Below are 17,950 nucleotides of genomic sequence, written 5' to 3'. Positions count from 1 at the left end.
GCTCCTACAACTATGTCCGGTGGGTGTTTGACCTCCATTTGTTTGTGATAACAGGTGTCAGCCAGGGGTGGTAGGAGTTAACTTAGGTTAGGAATCACTAGCTAATTGGTTCTGGTTGGTGGCTTTTTGTTGTTAATTACTTTGCCACTTGTGTTTTCTCAAACCCATAGTCCCATAGGTCTCCCCTGACCCAAAGTGCTCTTCCCATCAGATCTCACCTGTCATTGTGAGCTTCTCTCCTCTGGGTCGTCTGAGGCATTGCTCTGGGTGCTGCTGTGAACCATGGGCACGCCTGAATTTTTTCAGTCACCAATTTCATTTGAGAACCTGAGGATTTGAATGAAACTGTATCAGAGTTTCCCGTGCATTCTTGTGTTTTGAGAGCTGTGCTTTATCAGCCAAGAACAGGGAGTAGAAGTCTGTGAACAACTCTATCTCGCAACTCTTTTGCAACTCCTGTCTGCAAAGATTAAGGCACTAGAGTTTGGGAGAACATTTCGAGACAGGCTGTACTTTAGGTCTGGATGAGGAAACGTGTGCAGGATCCAGCACAATATGTTTGCATCCAATTCCTAATATTTTCTTTCCATTGTTGGAGCTTTCATAATGGCTGTGGTCTGATTCTGCTAAAGCTCCAGATACCAATGACTGTTCACTTACACACAGATACCAAAATCTTGTTTATTCAATTAACAGATTTTGTGACCTACTTAGGCAGTGTACCTCCTGAATTATCTATTTGGTACCATAATCCCTTTTCCTAGAAAAGAAACATGACATGCTGTAATTTTCCTTAATGAAAAGCTTATTATGGATGGAGATACTGGTAATGAAAGAGTAACAAGTCAGAGTATAATGGGAAGAAGCCAACAGGTGGGAGTCTACTTGGATTGGGATGGAGCTAGTTAAAAGTGTCACCCACTTTGCCTCTATGTGGGGAAAGATAGACGTTTAGAGGGTAAAACAGGCTATGCTTAGGGTCTTTGGAGTCAGTGGCAGGAGATGTGTGAGGCTGAATGAACGAGCTGTGGAGAGAATCCCTGACATCAGTATGAATTGTCTGTAATCTATGATTATTGTCTGGAACAAGAGCACTTTGTGGAAACTAGACTGAAGAGAAAAAGAATATATGGAAACTTATAAGTACTTGGTTGCCATGTCTTTAAAAAAACAGGCAATATAAATGCTGCTTAACTCTGTCCAGCCTTGTAGTGGAACTGATTTATATGGTCATATAGCTTTCAGCTGCATTATAAATGATGTGGGTGGTGGTTTTATTGCATTAAGTCATATGTTAGATGGTAATAATTATCTGGCTTTTTTCCTCTTTACAGGTGGCTTTGTTATTGCAATGTCCCTCAGTTTTGTGACAGTCTACCTCGGTATGAAACCACCCAGGTTTTTGGTAGGACATTGCTTCGCTCTGTTTTTACTGTAATGAGACGACAACTGCTGGAGCAGGCCAGGCAAGAAAAAGACAAGCTTCCTCAAGAAAAACGAACACTAATCCTCACTCATTTTCCAAAGTAAGGGGTCACAGTGTGCCTGCATTCAAAGTTAACCAGCAACTTTGTTGTGGAAAGGGAGAAATTACCTGCAGTTTAAAATAATTTATCTTTTTATTCAGTAGCAGCTAGATACTGCCGCTTTCTTTACTGCCATAATTTAGACTAGTGTATTTTATGTACACAGGTGCTTGCTTTGCTTTGTCCTAGGGTTTACTTTATGAAAGAAATTATTCATATTGCTGGGGGATTGTGCTTTTTGCCTATTAGCAGATATTGTAGGTCAATTACTTTCTTTTTCTGTAGTCCTTGGAAACAATGTAGCTCCAGACCTCTAAAAACGTGTTCTCATCTGCTTTGGTGACGGAGCATTAAAGGGCAGGTGTTGTACAGAGTTTATAAGAATTTCAGTTTAATTCAACATTGTAATAATGAACAAAGTAGTCACCCCACCCCCAGAAGAGATGGGTTTATTAGGGAGGAGTCAGTATAAAACTGCATCAATGAATCCTAAACTCCTAAATTTCCTACTGACTATCTTTTCCAGTACTGGAATGTTGATGGTGATCTCTCACAGTAAAACAGCAATAGTTACATGCTGGAGTATTGAAACATGCTCAACTTTGACAGTCCTTAATTTCAAACATTCTACTGGTGGTAAAGAGGGGCAGTGATGGTGACAGGATCATTCATTGTAATGAATTCCTGTTAAAGTAATGTATCACTTTAAAAATATCCTTATTTTACGAGGGTGGCTTGGTTCTCCAAGTAATACTTCAAAGCCTGTCCCTCCTAACAACAAATGAACTGAACCTGCAGAAGACCTGGTGGCACTGATGCTATCTATGCAAGCTACTGTGTTGGGCCAGAAGATGGGTTAGAGCTCAGGGGAATGAAAAACAACATGAACTTTCCTAAGCTGAGCAGAGCCAGGATTTGTTGCTCCTACTATTATTAATAGTTTATTTTACCACTTTGAAAAAATGTACACTGTCTTTGGGGTAGGCTCTTATGGATACAGGAATGTTGGTGCTTATCTGGGAACAGGATCATGATCTGGCCCTGAAACAGATATAAAGAAGGATTTAACACCTCACTGATGAAAGGAGCAGACTTGTGGAAGAAGTAGGTGTGCATATGCCCTTGTTTTCACTGCCTTTTAAAGCCTTTTGCCATATTTTGAAAAGCATTATTATTCACTGCAGTTCTTTTTGATATTCTGCTGGGGAAAAAAGGACAAGTACTGTTTGCAGATGATCTGTGGGAAATATGAATAACGACTTAAATATTTAATGGGCTGTGCTTTTCTGAGGCATTGTCTCTTCTCTGGCATTGTGCTGAGTAAACCCTGGAGAAGACCTGTGTCTTAGAGCAGGGAGCCTGGCATTGGCACAGGGCTCCCCTCTGCCCTGGGCTCTCCTTTTGGGCAAAGGGAGCACCCACGGGTTGTGTCTGTGCACACCTAGGAAGTAGTCACTAACAGGGATGAAGGCAGAGCCTCTGTGCTGCCTGGAAGTGGAGCTTTAGCTAAAGTCGAATTTGTCCTTCTGCTCTGTCACAGATGGTCAGGTCACTGTTACAAACCTTTTAGCTATTATCAGCTGTATAGACAGCAGTAAACATTGCACATTGCTTAGGTATGGCTGTCCTGTATATACAGTACAAGAATCTGACTTGATCCTGAAAATCCCTATCCTGCTCAACAAAGTTTTACTCAACAGTCCTGTTGGTTTCAGCTGAACAGTTTCTATACATATAGATGACTCCAGAGAGTAGAAATGTGCCATGTCAACTTCTGGTTTGAAAACCCCTTTTGTGCCACATAGGATAAGCAGCTGTCTTGCTGCTGAGAGGAAATTGGTGTATTAGCCCTGAGAAGGCGAGCGTGCTGGAAAGTCTGATCTGTGGAATACAATGATGCTAAGAGAGGTTTAAAATCGTGCTATTACTGTAACTGCACCAAAGTAAGGTTAAAAATACTGTTAGGCAATCACAAACACGCAATTAAATGTTACAGTAGGACGCTTAAAGGAATGAAAATGTCTTCCTAAGAGGCACTGTTAGTAACACTGGGATTTTATAAAAGGCAGAAAGCAAGTGCATCTGCAAAACACTGGTTTATCAAAACAGACATATTTTGCCATCATTGTATAACGTGAGTCAACTCATAGTTTTCTTATTAGTGGAGTTTTGTTCTGTAAAAGTAGTTTGTAACTACTTTCATACTTGCAATTAGATAAATATTGCTTGTAATCACATGTAAGGTTTCGTAAGTGAAAGCACTCTACTGAATTATGATACTTTATGTCAACTTTGGCTTGTGATTTTTGTGTGTGTGTGGTTTTCTTTTTAATAGCATTGACCAACAGCATTTTCTTACTGACTTAGTAAATGTTTTTAATTTAAAAACATTGCAAGTGCTTATTTTGAAAAATAACCTGTTTGGAATGACCCCATTAAGTTGATATTTTGCCTGGTTTTGTGCCTAGGTTTCTGTCTATGCTGGAAGAAGAAGTGTACAGCCAGAATTCTCCCATTTGGGATCAGGATTTCATGGTGTCTAGTTCCCGAACTGGCCAGCTGGGAATCCAGACAGGTAATTTGCATTTAGTGATGGATAACACAAATGAAAACTGCATTCTTTAGGACTAATATGGGGCTTTTTTGTTTAAAATATTAGAGAGAGATGTTAGTCTGTGACCTTTTAAAATAATAGTTTCGTTCTCTTAATTGGTGAAACAGCTTCTCCTTTTATTGAGTTTGATTTGTCCAACCAGTCTTAGAGTACTGTTAAAGTGGACAGCTGAAGCTGAATGATGAGATTTTGCTTTTCAATAGAGCCCTACAAAAAACCTTTTCATGAAGCAAAATGCCAGCATGCTTGGCAGGTATGTGAAGGGAGTTTGTTTTCTTAGCTTCTGCTCAGCACTGTGAAATAATAAAGCCTGATGTTTGCAATCCCTGTTATCCAGCAGTCCTTGCTTGGGTAGAATTTAGTTTAGAAAAATACACTGAGCTAAACCTTTAATGTCTCTATTTGTGAACTGGTGGCATTGCTCTGTTGCACAGTATTCACTGTTACTTTTTGGGTGGTGGGTGTCCATCTTTGTGACAGTCTTTCCATCGGCGCCAGAATGGGTTCCATGACCTAATTTTTTTGTGTTTGTTTTTTATGTCACTGCAGTTATCAGTCCACCTCCTGTTGCAAGATCTGTTGCATACAGTGCAAGTCCATCATCTCTGGAGCAATCCAACAGTGGGAATATGAGTCCAGCTTGTAAAGTTTCTTCTGCCCTTGACCCAAACTTAGGTAATGGAGAAGGAGCCTTGCCTTTTGGTTTCTGTTGATATTGTCAGTTGCAATGTATGGTCACCTTTGCCTTCACTCCACATTAGCAAACTTGAGGTGTTTTTGCTGAAAGATGTGCGCACACATACCTTTTTCTCCACTATGGTAATGTTTAACTGACAGAAATGGCAACTGTATTTGCAAAGAAGTTAAAATGGGGAAAGGTCTGATGGTGTCAGAGCTTTTTGAAAAACACTTTTCTTGGAGTACATCTATTATAAGCCATGAGAAAAAGCTTGATTTAAATAATGGCAGAGTAGAAGGGGCCATCACATTTGGGTTTTTCAATCTTTCAAAGTACTAAAAGTCCATACATTTGCGCAGTAAAGAAAAACACAGACAACCACACAGGTTAAGTTTAAAACCTGAATGAGGTCAGGTCAAAAAAAAAAATGCTGTAAGAAAAAAGGTTGGTGAATGCATAAATTCTCCTAATAAATCCATTTTCAAACACCTCGGGATTAATGAGCCTGTCAAGAGAAGTTGTAGGTCAGAGAGATGATCCCAAGCTTATGTAAAGTGAGTCCTCAAGGAAGGAGAAAAAGCAAAACCAAAGTGAATTTTTAGTCTGTGTTCACTGCAGAGAAACTCAAGGCGGCTCCTAAACTGCAGTTTTCCTTGAGGTCATTTCTCAACTTTTCCCTCAGAAGTGGGAATGAGTAGGGTGATGAGTGGGATAATCCTGAGCTAGCAGCTGGCTCTCTGTTACTGTACCTCTGCTAGTCCTTGGTGGACTTTTCTTCCATGAATTTAACTAGTTGCTTTTGCTATACAATACATGTGGCTCTGCAGTTAGAAGGGCAGTTAATTATTAACTTGGTACATTTTGATTTGAAAACTTTATATGGATTTTCAAATATGTATGACACATCAGACTGTACGTGCTACTTGGTTTACAGAAAAGGTGAAAGAAATAAATGATGGTTACTTAGTTCCAGTGAATCCTAAAATGGGGATTTCTTGTTATCCAGAAATATGCACTGCAATTTGTGTATTGAGCGCAGACCTTCCAAGACAGCTGCACAGAGGTTCCATGCAGAGGATTTTGAAGCAAAAAGAAAAAGCAACTAGTGAATTAACAGAGGTGTAGTGGAAGGAGAGATATATTCACCCTGCTTTATGCTAATACCCCAGTGCAAAGCCAAAATTGAGAAGTGATAAATATTTTTCGGTTTTCCTTTATTTTGCTTTCTCCTTGTCTATGTGGATAAAAAAACCAAAAAACAACCCCAAAAAAAACCCCAACCCTAAACTTGTAATATAAGCTAAAGGATATAACAAGTGCTAGGCTTCATACTGCTAGTCTGTGACAGTTTGGTTATTTCTAATTTGTCCGAGTTTTGTTTTATAGGGGAAAAGAGAAAAAATAATGAACCCTATTCTCTGGAGGATTCTAAAAGACCAAGGGTTGTAGGAGATATTCCTATTGAGTTAATCAACGAAGTAATGTCAACAATTACAGATCCTGCAGCAATGCTTGGGCCAGAGGTGAGATACAGACTTGGTGTTGCAAAAGGTCTGTTTGTAAATGGTGTGGTTTTAGTAAATGTTCCACATGGATAGAATGTGATAAGCTAGAAGTCCTGTCAAGAAAAATAGACTTTGAAAGAGTATGATTAGGTGAGCAAAAAGCATTGGTGAAATACATCATTAACATGAGGAATAGTTCTACAATTTTCTTCATGCATTGTGTACAGTTAGCAAAGAGACTTGTAAACTGGTGATAGTAAAATGGTAGATCTCAGGTTATCCTGGAAGGTACTTCTATTACAGAACAGTTCCAGAGTATGCTTTTTATTGTTAATCATAGATAGACCTTGTAAGATAAGGTTAAATGGGGTTCAAAAATTGCAGCAGAATGAAATATCCGAAGTTAAAACCTCTCTCTAGTGCAGAAACTGATCTAACCAGTTATTTGCTCTGTCTTCCCCAGTTGCTCTTTTTTTCGGCTGGAGGAGAAAACAAACAGAATTGCGGAATTGTGCCATGTACAGAATTGCACTTTTTTTTTTCCCTTGGCTGGCTTTTCCTCCTTCTGTTCCCTCTGCCAGGCTATGTTTTGCCAGCAGCTCATTTGCCAAGATTTAGCTAGAAACTGCTGAAGATTTGGAACCACCTACATTTCTTATTCAAACTATGCACTGTGACTGATGGCTCTGCATATTACAAATGCTGTGCCAGCCTGGCTGTTGGGGCTGGCAGTGAATAGAAACCCAGCAGCCAAACTTTGCTCAAAAAAGTAAACAGTATGGGCATACAGAGATGTTTTGGCATTGTAAAATGATCTTGAAAAAAAAAATAAGTGAAATAAATTTTCTGTATTAATTTAATCTGCATTCAGATATACAGATGCAATTGCTAGATATATAACAGCAAATACTGTAGGAATTAAAATCTTTTTAGGCTCTTACAGTAGTGGTAGAGATGGTGGAAAGCACTAATGAAATTTAAAAAAAATATGACGTCCCCTGCAGTACCATTAAAATGTGTGATTTGCAGTATGTGTAGGCGAATCCACAAGTCATGCCCAAACCGGTTAGGACTAACTAAAATATGAAGACTTAGTGTCATAAGCTTCAACTGGATGAGCGCTATCTCTTAAGAGGTTTTGGGACTTTTTGGGTCATAACCATAGTTGTTTTTATCTAATCTGTACCAATATAAATTCAGATAGGCCGTTATAGACTGTAATGTAGACTTACATCTGGCTTATTTGATGGTGTCCCTTCTGCAGACACATTACAAAGGCAATCATTGGCAGCTCTGTTGGAAAAAGAGAGTGGGTTTTATTTGCTTGTTCATTAAGGCTGTTCTGTCAGAGGATGTGAAGTTTCAAAACTGTGATTTTGTTCCTCTTTTGTGTGGTACAGACCAACTTCCTCTCAGCACACTCGGCCCGGGACGAGGCAGCAAGGCTGGAGGAGCGCAGGGGGGTGATTGAATTCCATGTGGTCGGCAACTCCCTGAACCAGAAGCCCAACAAGAAGATCATGATGTGGCTGGTTGGTTTGCAGAACGTGTTCTCCCATCAGCTGCCTCGGATGCCAAAGGAATACATCACCCGCTTGGTCTTTGATCCGTGAGTATCCTTGGAGAGGGGGCTGGCGTGTGAGGCAGAGGGTGTCTGGTGTTGTTTGCCTGCCAGCATGGGTGTAGGAAGGTGCCAGCAGAGGTGGTGTGGAGAGCACCTCTGCCTGTGCTACACTTTTGCCATATTTTCAAGCCCTCATAACTCCTGGTCAGTCTAATTGGGTTGTACTCAACTACCATCTTGGTGGCTGTATTAATGGTAAGTGACTCCTTGTTGTGGGACTGTGGTGGGTTGACCTTAGCTGGATGCCAGGTTCCCATGAAACCTGCTCTATTGCTCCCCTCCTCAGCTGGACAGGGGAGAGAAAGTACAAAGTTTTTGGATAGAGATAAGGACAGGGAGAGATCACTCACTGATAACTATCACAGGCGAAATAGACTCAACTTGGGGAAATTAGTTTAATTTTTTACAAATCAGATCACAGTAGGATAATGAGAAAATAAAAACTGTGTCTTAAAAGTACCTTTGCCCCATGCCTCCCTTCCTCCCAGAGTTAGCTTCATTCATGATTCTGTACCTTCTCCCCCAAGCAGCACAGGGGGGTGGGGAATGGAGGCTATGGTCAGTTCCCTTGTGGTGTATGCTGCTTCTTCCTCCACAGGGAAGGACTCCACACACTCTACTCCTGCTCCAGTGTGGGGTCCCTCTCACGACAGACAGTTCTCCATGAACTTCTCCAGCATGGGTCCTTCTCACAGGCTGCAGCTCTTCGTGAACTGCTCCAGCAGTTTAACCTTCCATTGAGAATTGGAGGAAGGCTGTGTGGCCCTGTGGGAAGCCCACCCTGGAGCAGGTTCCTGGCAGATCCTGTGGCCTTGTGAAGAGAGTTGCCTCCACTACCTGCTAGAGCAGCTTTGCTGGCAGGACTTGTGACCCTGTGGGAAGAGACCTGTGCTAATGCAGTTCCTGAAGAACTGTAGCCCGTGGGATGAGCCCCACACTGGAGCAGGCGGAGAACTCCTCTCCCTGAAGAGGAAGCTGTGACATAGACAACTGACCATGACCCCACTCCCCATCCCCCTGCACTGCTTGAGGAAGAAGGTAGAGGATCAGGAGGAAGGAGGGGAAAGGTAGTTTTAGGATTTGTTTTACTTCTCATCATCCTGCTCTGATTTTGATTGCTAATAAATTCAACTAATTTCCCCAAGTCAAGTCTGTTTGGCCTGTGGTGGTAATTGTTGAGTGATTTCTCCCTGCCCTTATCTCAACTCATGAGCCTTTCATTACGTTTTGTCTCCCCTGTCCAGCTGAGGGGAGGAGTGATAGAGCATATTTGGTGGGCATCTGGCATCCAGCCAGGGTGAAACTGCCAGCTACTGCATTGCTGCTGTCATTCCACAAGTAAAAAGCACTAAAATAAGTACAAGAAAAAGAAGACTGTATAACATGTATAAAATCTTCTTCAATGGTGGCACCTACCGTATAACTACTCTTTGGGCTTTTTGGCAGGGGCACATTTTGGCACCAACTTTCCCCCCCAAATACAACTTCTGTAAATTAACTGTATCATTTATATGATTTATATGATACCGTGTGTTGAATGATCTAAAGAAAGGTGCACTGTTTTCACACCTTGAGGATTATACTAAAATTCTTTATCCTTGACATAAGAATTGAGACTGCACCTTGTTACATCTTTCCTGGTAGTCAATATAAGTGCAACAGAAATGGATATTTATTCTGGTCTTGATTCCCCTAGGAGTGGGTGATTAGAAATAAGAAATGTCCTCTCTTACTTCATCAGCTGCATTTGAAACTGATAGCTTAGCTATGGAGAGTGCATGCAAGGAAACAGGAATCCCTTAGAACGGACTTGCTCTCCTGTAACTCCATTAATTTCTTATTTACTCAGGATAAAATCATCCTGAGAACTGTGCAATGGTGTAACTGTCAGCAATAGATTCAATGAAAGCGATACAACTTTTATTTATTGGGCATTACCCGAGTATCTCAGAGTACTTGGCCAGGCCAGGAGCTTGCTTTATGTGACCTTTATGGTATATTGAAAGCCTGATATTAAAATAACAACTCTTCTTTAGATACAAGTGGCTAACCTAGGAGGCATATACAATTGCATTATCATTGTGGAAAGAAGTGAATCAAGTTTCTGAAGAAAGGAAGGTTAATGGCACTTTATGTACATGAATTAAAGTGGTTGATATTTTTGTCTACTCAGGAAACATAAAACCCTTGCATTAATAAAAGATGGTCGTGTTATCGGTGGTATCTGCTTCCGGATGTTCCCTTCCCAAGGATTTACAGAGATTGTTTTCTGTGCTGTGACTTCTAATGAGCAAGTCAAGGTAAAAAGAATTCTGTATTGGAAGTGTTTATTAAATGGATTTGAGTCTCATTCACCTACTGCATGTGCTCCTAATATTTTTAGTCATGTTGAATACACTGCTGAGTTGCCAGACAGAAATAGATTTTGAAAGATATAGCTATTCTGAATATAATATACAAAACCCAAACTAAAATGTGTGGATTTAGAATCATCATCATAACAGTAGGATTACCTGTAATTAATTAATTAAATAAATTCTTCTCTCAGTAGAGCAATAGAGGCCAGTAGTCTGGCATTCTTGTACTTTCCATGCCTCTGTCCCCAGTAGTTGTGTCTCTGTGTAGTGTAACACATCGTGGTTGACTGAATACATATTGCCTGTGTGGGGCAGTAATTTATATTCAATTACTTTGTGACATTACATGACTTCAATCAAAATGAGATGTAGTAAAAAATTAGATTTAGTTTTACATCTCAAAACAAGCACAGGGTCTATTCTGTACACTCTTTTTTGAGTTAATGTTCCAACATTTTCTCAGAATTTTGAGAATTAGCATCTGTGTTGAAAGAATACAGAGCACTATGAATACATGAGATTCCTCCAGCTTTTCCAGCTACTGTGGATAGATCTAACTCTGACCGTTTGGTTCAGTATTGTGCCTTTAGATGGTGCTGTAGCTTCATGATTTTCAGTTCAAGCAGCAAGAGCTGAGATGTGGGTTAATTCAGAGTGTGTAGCAGTTAACATGCAGAAATCATACACCCTGGTGTGAAAGGGTAACACAGTGGGATTGAAAGTCTGTAACAGCTGTTAATACTTGGCTTATATTTGCTTTTATTCAACTCTAGTGTTAGAGAGGAGCAATCCCCTACACTCAGCAGTGATCTGTCAGCATTCAAAGTGTTTTAGCAAATGCAAACCCTAACAGAATATGCCTAAGCTATTCCTAACTGCGCAACACAGGCGAGACTGCCAAAGGTGTGTTGTGATTTTCTAGGAATAATCTTTCAAAATAATAGAGCAAATAATTCTGACTCATCAGATTGCCCCCAGGGTTGTATAACACACTATTTATTCTTTTATCCTCTGGGTGCCTCACTGTATCAGTTAAGTGTTTCTGAAAATTTGCCTTCCCACCTTTTTTCTCTGAGTAAGCTGACCCTGTCAACAGGTAACTGAGAAAAAACAAATGTTCACACATGGGTGACCTTCCTAGTCTTAGGAAAAATAAATTCCTATTTTAATTCATTTTGAGGCTGGAGTAGAAAAATATGGGAACTGTTTTCCCATACAAATTGAATTGTTTTTGAGGTAGTTTGGTCCCCTGCTACAAAATAATTTTAAATTTTACTGTATGTGGCTTAGTTTCCTATCTGGCAATTGCCATATTTGGGACTATTAAATTGTAAATTAAATCAGAAGTTTGTATTTTCTAATTTATTTTTCTGGTTTTTGTATATAAGTAAAAATTTTCCCAGTTTTCAAGAACAGAGTACCCAAAAGCAATCCATGTAGGTTTCTCTAAGTGTCCAGTTAGTCTCCATGATGAGAAAATTGGAATGTATGCAGGAACAAAACATTATTATGGGCTTTCCTGTCTACTTGACGGTTCTTCATATCACAGTAGAAGGGGATGACTATGGCTTACTTGGTAATGTGAATAAATGCAACCTTTTGTTTACTTTGGGGTTGAATTTAAATGGAAATCATGCCTGTGTGCAGTCAGAAGGCATAGCTATTTGTTTCATTGTGGACTCAATAATTTTCTGCTCCTTATTATGGTAATTGTTCACTGTTCCTTTTTATGCTTTATGGTAAGTTTAGATAATAAATCCTTTGAGGCAGAGACTTTTGCCAGAGATGCACAGAACACTGGAATAATTTCAGTATTGCTACTGCGTTGTGGTTTTGAAGTGATATGGCTCAGAAAGGATGCTCTATTGTTACAGTATGTGCAGTTTTGTTGTTGGTGAAGTATGTGATTTTAATGGTTAATATCTAATTTAAAAGAGGAACAAAAAAAAGAAGGTGGGCACCTTGAATTACAGCTTCCATGCTGGGTCACAAAGATACCCCTACAAGGCTGAAAAGAGTTTGCTCTTCAGTGTGCAGCACCAGGTTAATTAAGAGAAAATCTTTAAAACAGGATCTAGAGGAAAGCCTGCATTTTGAAAAACGGTGTGTAATAACCCTTGGTCCACAGGCTCTAACACGTGCAGTCCCCAAAGTCTCTGTCATGGCTTTTTCCTCATGTTTCACACAGGGTTATGGGACTCACCTCATGAACCATCTGAAGGAGTACCACATCAAACACAACATTCTCAACTTTCTCACATATGCAGATGAATATGCTATCGGCTACTTCAAAAAACAAGTAAGTTCAATGCAAGAAATTACTTTGTGCAAGTTTAACATCTAGCAGTAATGAACTAAATAAGTAGACATGGCAAAGTAGTTGGATAAAATGCATAGTGCAATTTTACATGTATATTCTTTTTATCTATAAAATGTGTTCATCTCATGTAATATTGGCTTCTAATACATTTTACTTTGACAGAGTAGTCTGAATATAGGTATATGGAATAGTCTGTAATTTGTCTAGTCTAAAAATTTGTAAAGTATGAGTTCCTTCACTGATTCTGTAAGAAGTAAAGGATGAGACATACCTGTGATAGACTAAAACGTACCTGACCTGCACTTACAGCTCCTCCTGATTTGAAGCATGAGGTTCAAATTCAGGAAAGATGGCAATGTCTGTTCTGTCAAATAGATTTGATAAACAGGTGTCAACTATCTGGTCAGCAAAATGGAGTCAGATTATTCTCTGAGGTGTGCAGCGTTAGGCAGTGAAGATGGCTTGGATAGTGGGGAATTGCAACTAGGGAAATTTTTATTTCGTCCTTCCTGTCTTAGGGGTGGTGAAATACTAGAAAATACTCTCTAGGGAGGGGAAATCCCTGTCCTTTACAGTCTTGAAGAGTGGTCATGGCCTTGATCAACCAGATATGATGAGACAGGTTCTGAGCTGAGATGGGGCTAGAGGAGCTCCTCAAGTTCCTCCCAATGTGTTCTATGATTCTGTATATAAAACTGACACAACTTACTCTTCACACATTCAAAATGAATACAATCTCCCCTATCTCCCTTCTTAGCAATTAAATGTTCTTGTATCAAGTGCCTCCCATGAGAAGGTTTTTGCAGCACTGAACCATGGTCTGTAACTCACTCTGTTGTATTTTTTGCATTTTAACATTATGATGAATTTGGTTCTAAATCCTCACTCATTTCAGTACAAATGTAAAAGGAAAATAGCATCATGACAATATAAGGGGGTTTTTTTATTTTATTTTGTCAGGGTTTCTCCAAAGATATTAAAGTACCAAAAGCAAAATATGTTGGCTACATCAAGGATTATGAGGGTGCCACATTAATGGGATGTGAATTAAATCCAAGGATCCCCTACACGGAATTTTCCGTCATCATCAAAAAGCAAAAAGAGGTAAAGGTTGACATGAAATGTTTAATGTTATTCTCTATTCAGATGTTTAGAAACAGTTCAGGTTAGCTCTCTTGCTTTGGTGCTTAAAATTGAGTGTATGCTTTTATTAGTCAGAATAATCCCTTCATTCAAGTCCCAGTGCCAAAATTTTGTAGTTCAAGTATCAAATTGTAACTTACTGACTTAACAGGAACAAGACTGTTAAAGTACTGGTATTTTGAGGAGTAATTCACAGTTCAATTTTGTGGTAGTTAACTAAGCAAAATCTTGTGAGATTGATTTTTTTTTTTTATGGCTTTGTCAATTCCTTCCCCCCCCATATCAGTAGTGTTCATTAGAGTGACATTTAAATGGAGTGTCTGTATTGCATGGCCTGTATTTTACTTGAAAAAAAGAGGATTCTTTTTTCTGCCATTTTTTACTATATAAGTCAAGGGTGGACTGTCTTAATTTCCAGTCTGAGTTTATGTGACGTGTTCTTTATTTAGTTCATAATAATATTCCATATAATAAGGCAGTTTATTAGCAAAATAATTATGATGTTTCCAGTTGTGTTTAAACACCTTCCTGGGTTTTTAAAGAAATACAAATTATAATTTGTTCTTTCAAGGTTATCCAAACCTGACATTTTATTTTGTTAAAAAGCTTCTTTATGGAACAATAATTTTTCTTCCAGTAGAATGATTTGGCCCATGTGTGGAGAAGGAAAGACAGTATCTGATGGCTTTACATTTAGTTTACAAGGTTTTTAATTTCACTCATTGGGAAAGTTTTCATGTGTCCATACAACAGGGACCATAAGTTTTCCCCTTTCACTTCTGGTTGGCTGCCTGATCCTTCAGGTTCCAGGCTACTGCTGGACATGCCAGCTGCCCAGTTCTGGGCCTAAACCATCACCATAACATGCTGCTTCTGGAAACCTGTTAGTTTTCAAGATTTTGGCTCTGAGATTGCTTTATTAACTTTCTTAACTCCCTTATTATTTGTTGGGATGTCCACATTATTCTAAAGAACTTGGAGACACTGCTCTTGTAGATAAAGTGCCTTGGTCCTCCAGACCTCTTGTGTCTAAAATTATTAGCTGCTGTTTTGCACTCATCTGTGCTGTTGATCTTCTCTGAGAATAATTACATACAGCTTTGGAACTTTGGAACTTAGGATTGCCTGTTTAACACTCAAAACACAGATCAGGCCTTTTATTCTCCCTGTTGCAAAGAAACTTAGAAATAGCCCTCACAGTCTGCAACTTTATGAAGAGTGTTTGCTTGTCTGCTTGTATCAGAAGCAGTGAAAATCCTACCTGGACATAAAAATAATTTTAAATGTTATCAGTTTGTATTATGACCAGTTTTCTTGAATGCTGGTATTGCCCAGTACTAGACATCAGACTTTTCAGGACCTGTCCTTTTAAAAGTGAAGTTTTTCATGGGAACTAAGCTTTTATTTAAAGAACTGGAGTATATGCCTATGGATTCTAAGACCATATCACCTGTACCAGTAGCTTCTTTACAATCATTCTGAAAAATATGACAAATCCCCCTATGCAAAGCTTTGTGACCTACTGACTTGTGAGCAATCACTGGTGCTGATTGAACAGCTTGCTTGAATCAGGAAGAGCCACTAGTTCCTAAATTATAAGAAGGGCTTAAGTTGGATTTAATAATTAGTTTGAAATTATTTTCATATTATGCTGTAATCTGGCCATGGTGCTGTTGTATACTATATTTCTCTTAACATCTCTAATCTCTGTTGAAAGTCTGGTTTTATCTTTTTCTCTTCTTTGAGAGGAAATACTATGTATGAGGGAGTGAAGGTCCTTAAAAATAAAAATATGTCCATCTTTATTACTTCCAAAGAAAATAGTCTGTCAAACTGGTGGTCTGAATGGCTGTGCATTTGTTTGCTCCAAGTTAGGAAGTTTTGAAAGTCACACATCCAGGACACACAAAGGTTAGATAAGTATCTAAGTGGTTTTCAAGAGCACCAAAGCAAATAGCCTAGAGTTTGAGGTAATAAGATTGCAAAGTAAAACAGAGTGTATCCAGGAGCAGGGAAAGCCTTTCCCTAGCATCAGCAAACAGAGTAGAATTTTGGTTCTGAAGAGTGGCATCATTCTGACATCCTCCAGAGAAAATCTGCCATGAGAGTATCTTTGACTGATACATAAGCAACTCCTGCAGATAGATATATGGAGACTTTGAAGTGAATAGGTTACTTCTAAAATTTTGGGATATGAACGTATATGTACATCAAAATACATACATTGAGTATGTGCCTTGAAATTTTTGACCAGCTGTGCTGAAGCATTTCAGAAGCTCCAGCTGTTAAAATTTTATAGCCAGTTTCCAAATCTTCTTCCAGAAAATTTCCTTCTCTGCCTCTGCTCCTGTCTTCCCAGGAGCTGTGCAGCTTGTGATCAATAGAGCAAGCAATGACTCCTTGTTTTCTAGATTTGTGCCAAAAAAGCTGAGAGACTTGGTAGCTTCATTTGCAGAATCAGTGTTTGGTCGGGTAGCTCAGCCCCATTACCAGCTTCATGGAAAAGGGCTGCAAGGTTAGGAAGTGAAAATGTTTCTGTTCATCACAGTTTTGCATTAATCTTCTGGGTTACTTTAGACCAAATAAATTATTTTTTGTTTTCTCTGCTGCTTTATTACAGATCATTAAAAAGCTCATAGAAAGGAAGCAAGCTCAAATACGAAAAGTTTATCCTGGCCTTTCTTGCTTCAAAGACGGAGTACGGCAGATCCCTATAGAAAGCATTCCTGGAATTAGTATGTATCAATCTCTTTTAATGTAGAACAGAAGCAGAATAGCCCAAGAAAGGTCCAAGACTAGAAATACTAATGTAGTCACATAGTTCTTCTTGATTAGAATGTAATTGTTTTGGTCTGCTGATTTGATTTCTGTGAAGATTGTTGTGTTTCCATTGCAACTACTGTCTTTGAGATTTCCCCAAGGCATCCCAGGCTGATCCTCTTTTATGTATGTGTGTATAATTTTACTTACATGTGATCCCTCTTTGATTTGTATCACAGTATAGGCAGCAGTTTCCCTTTAGCACCATTTTAATGCACTGAACTCCTGAACAACAATGATTTCTGTGCTAGGCGTGAACTCACAGGACAAAACAGAATTTAAAAAAATTAAGTATCATATTCTGGGGAATTTTTTTTCAGCTGTGCTTTTCTGCAATTTATTCTTTGTCCCTGGGGAATCAGATTGGATAACTTTGTCCTCATTATTCTTTACAGGGGTGGGTTGCAGTAAAATATGTATGAATTATTGAAAAGAAATGTGTTTCATATAGAAATATTTTAGAATCTTTTCAAGTCTGCAGGAAGAGTCATGTAGGAAATTGAATGGGGCTGTGGCCTAGATGGTTATGTTATTTATTAGGAGTAGCTTTTATTATAACAAACCAATTTTACTGCAGTAGTGCTGAAATGGCTTTTCTTCTTTGAGTTGCAATAACTCAGTTAATGTTTTGACCTACTGTAGTTCCCATATAATATCTCATGTTGTTGGTGTACAGGAGAGACTGGCTGGAAACCAAGTGGAAAAGAAAGAGGGTAAGTGCTAGACAAAGTAAAATGTTGAAGCAGTTGGGATACTCCTTTGAGAAGAGTCTTTAAACAATGTCACTTGACATTTCCTTCCATCCCCTGGAAATCAGATAAATAATCTGCAAGAGATGAGTTCTTAAGTAGTTTTTTGGTTTTGTTTGTTTTTCTTTTTATTGTGGGCAAGTGTGATTTGGGTAGTGGGGTTCTTTTTTGAGTATTTTCATTTGTGTTTGTTTGGTTGTTTTAAATTTTATTTCTTTCATAAAATGCTTGAAAATTTGGAGTTGCTTTTAGGTAAGATGCAAATTGTAGGAATGAAGATAAGGGATTCAAACTAATTTTTTTGTATTCATATTTTTCAAGTAAGGAGCCCAAGGATCCAGATCAACTTTACAGCACATTAAAAACCATCCTGCAGCAAGTGAAGGTGAGTGCTAGTTCTAGTTTATTTTCTGTAAAGATTTTAAAATTATTTCCAATATCTAGTTTCCATATTAGATACCTTACTTTTTTCTTTACCAAAGAGCCATCAAAGCGCTTGGCCCTTCATGGAACCCGTGAAGAGAACAGAAGCTCCTGGATATTATGAAGTTATAAGGTTTCCCATGGGTAATACCATTAACATTTTTTAAGTATAGCGTTTAAAAATCATTAT

At 38.8% G+C, this 17,950-nt stretch overlaps 1 protein-coding gene across 1 annotated transcript in view; it reads left to right on the top strand.

The window, feature by feature from the left end:
* Positions 1-17,950, top strand: part of KAT2B (lysine acetyltransferase 2B) — a 39,843-nt gene that overhangs the window by 16,864 nt on the left and 5,029 nt on the right. The window contains exons 6-17 of the mRNA XM_042043223.1: positions 1,335-1,526; positions 3,995-4,101; positions 4,690-4,815; positions 6,206-6,342; positions 7,725-7,933; positions 10,122-10,248; positions 12,494-12,604; positions 13,586-13,729; positions 16,389-16,503; positions 17,265-17,301; positions 17,659-17,722; positions 17,820-17,904. Coding sequence (XP_041899157.1) covers positions 1,335-1,526; positions 3,995-4,101; positions 4,690-4,815; positions 6,206-6,342; positions 7,725-7,933; positions 10,122-10,248; positions 12,494-12,604; positions 13,586-13,729; positions 16,389-16,503; positions 17,265-17,301; positions 17,659-17,722; positions 17,820-17,904 — 1,454 coding nt within the window. The remainder of the gene's footprint in view (positions 1-1,334; positions 1,527-3,994; positions 4,102-4,689; positions 4,816-6,205; positions 6,343-7,724; positions 7,934-10,121; positions 10,249-12,493; positions 12,605-13,585; positions 13,730-16,388; positions 16,504-17,264; positions 17,302-17,658; positions 17,723-17,819; positions 17,905-17,950) is intronic.

Source organism: Corvus kubaryi, unplaced genomic scaffold (genome assembly GCF_017639235.1).
Source record: "Corvus kubaryi isolate FWS band 111438036 unplaced genomic scaffold, C.kubaryi_AGA036_p1.0 37398, whole genome shotgun sequence".
Lineage (NCBI taxonomy): Eukaryota > Metazoa > Chordata > Aves > Passeriformes > Corvidae > Corvus > Corvus kubaryi.
This window is presented reverse-complemented; position numbering and strand designations above follow the sequence as displayed.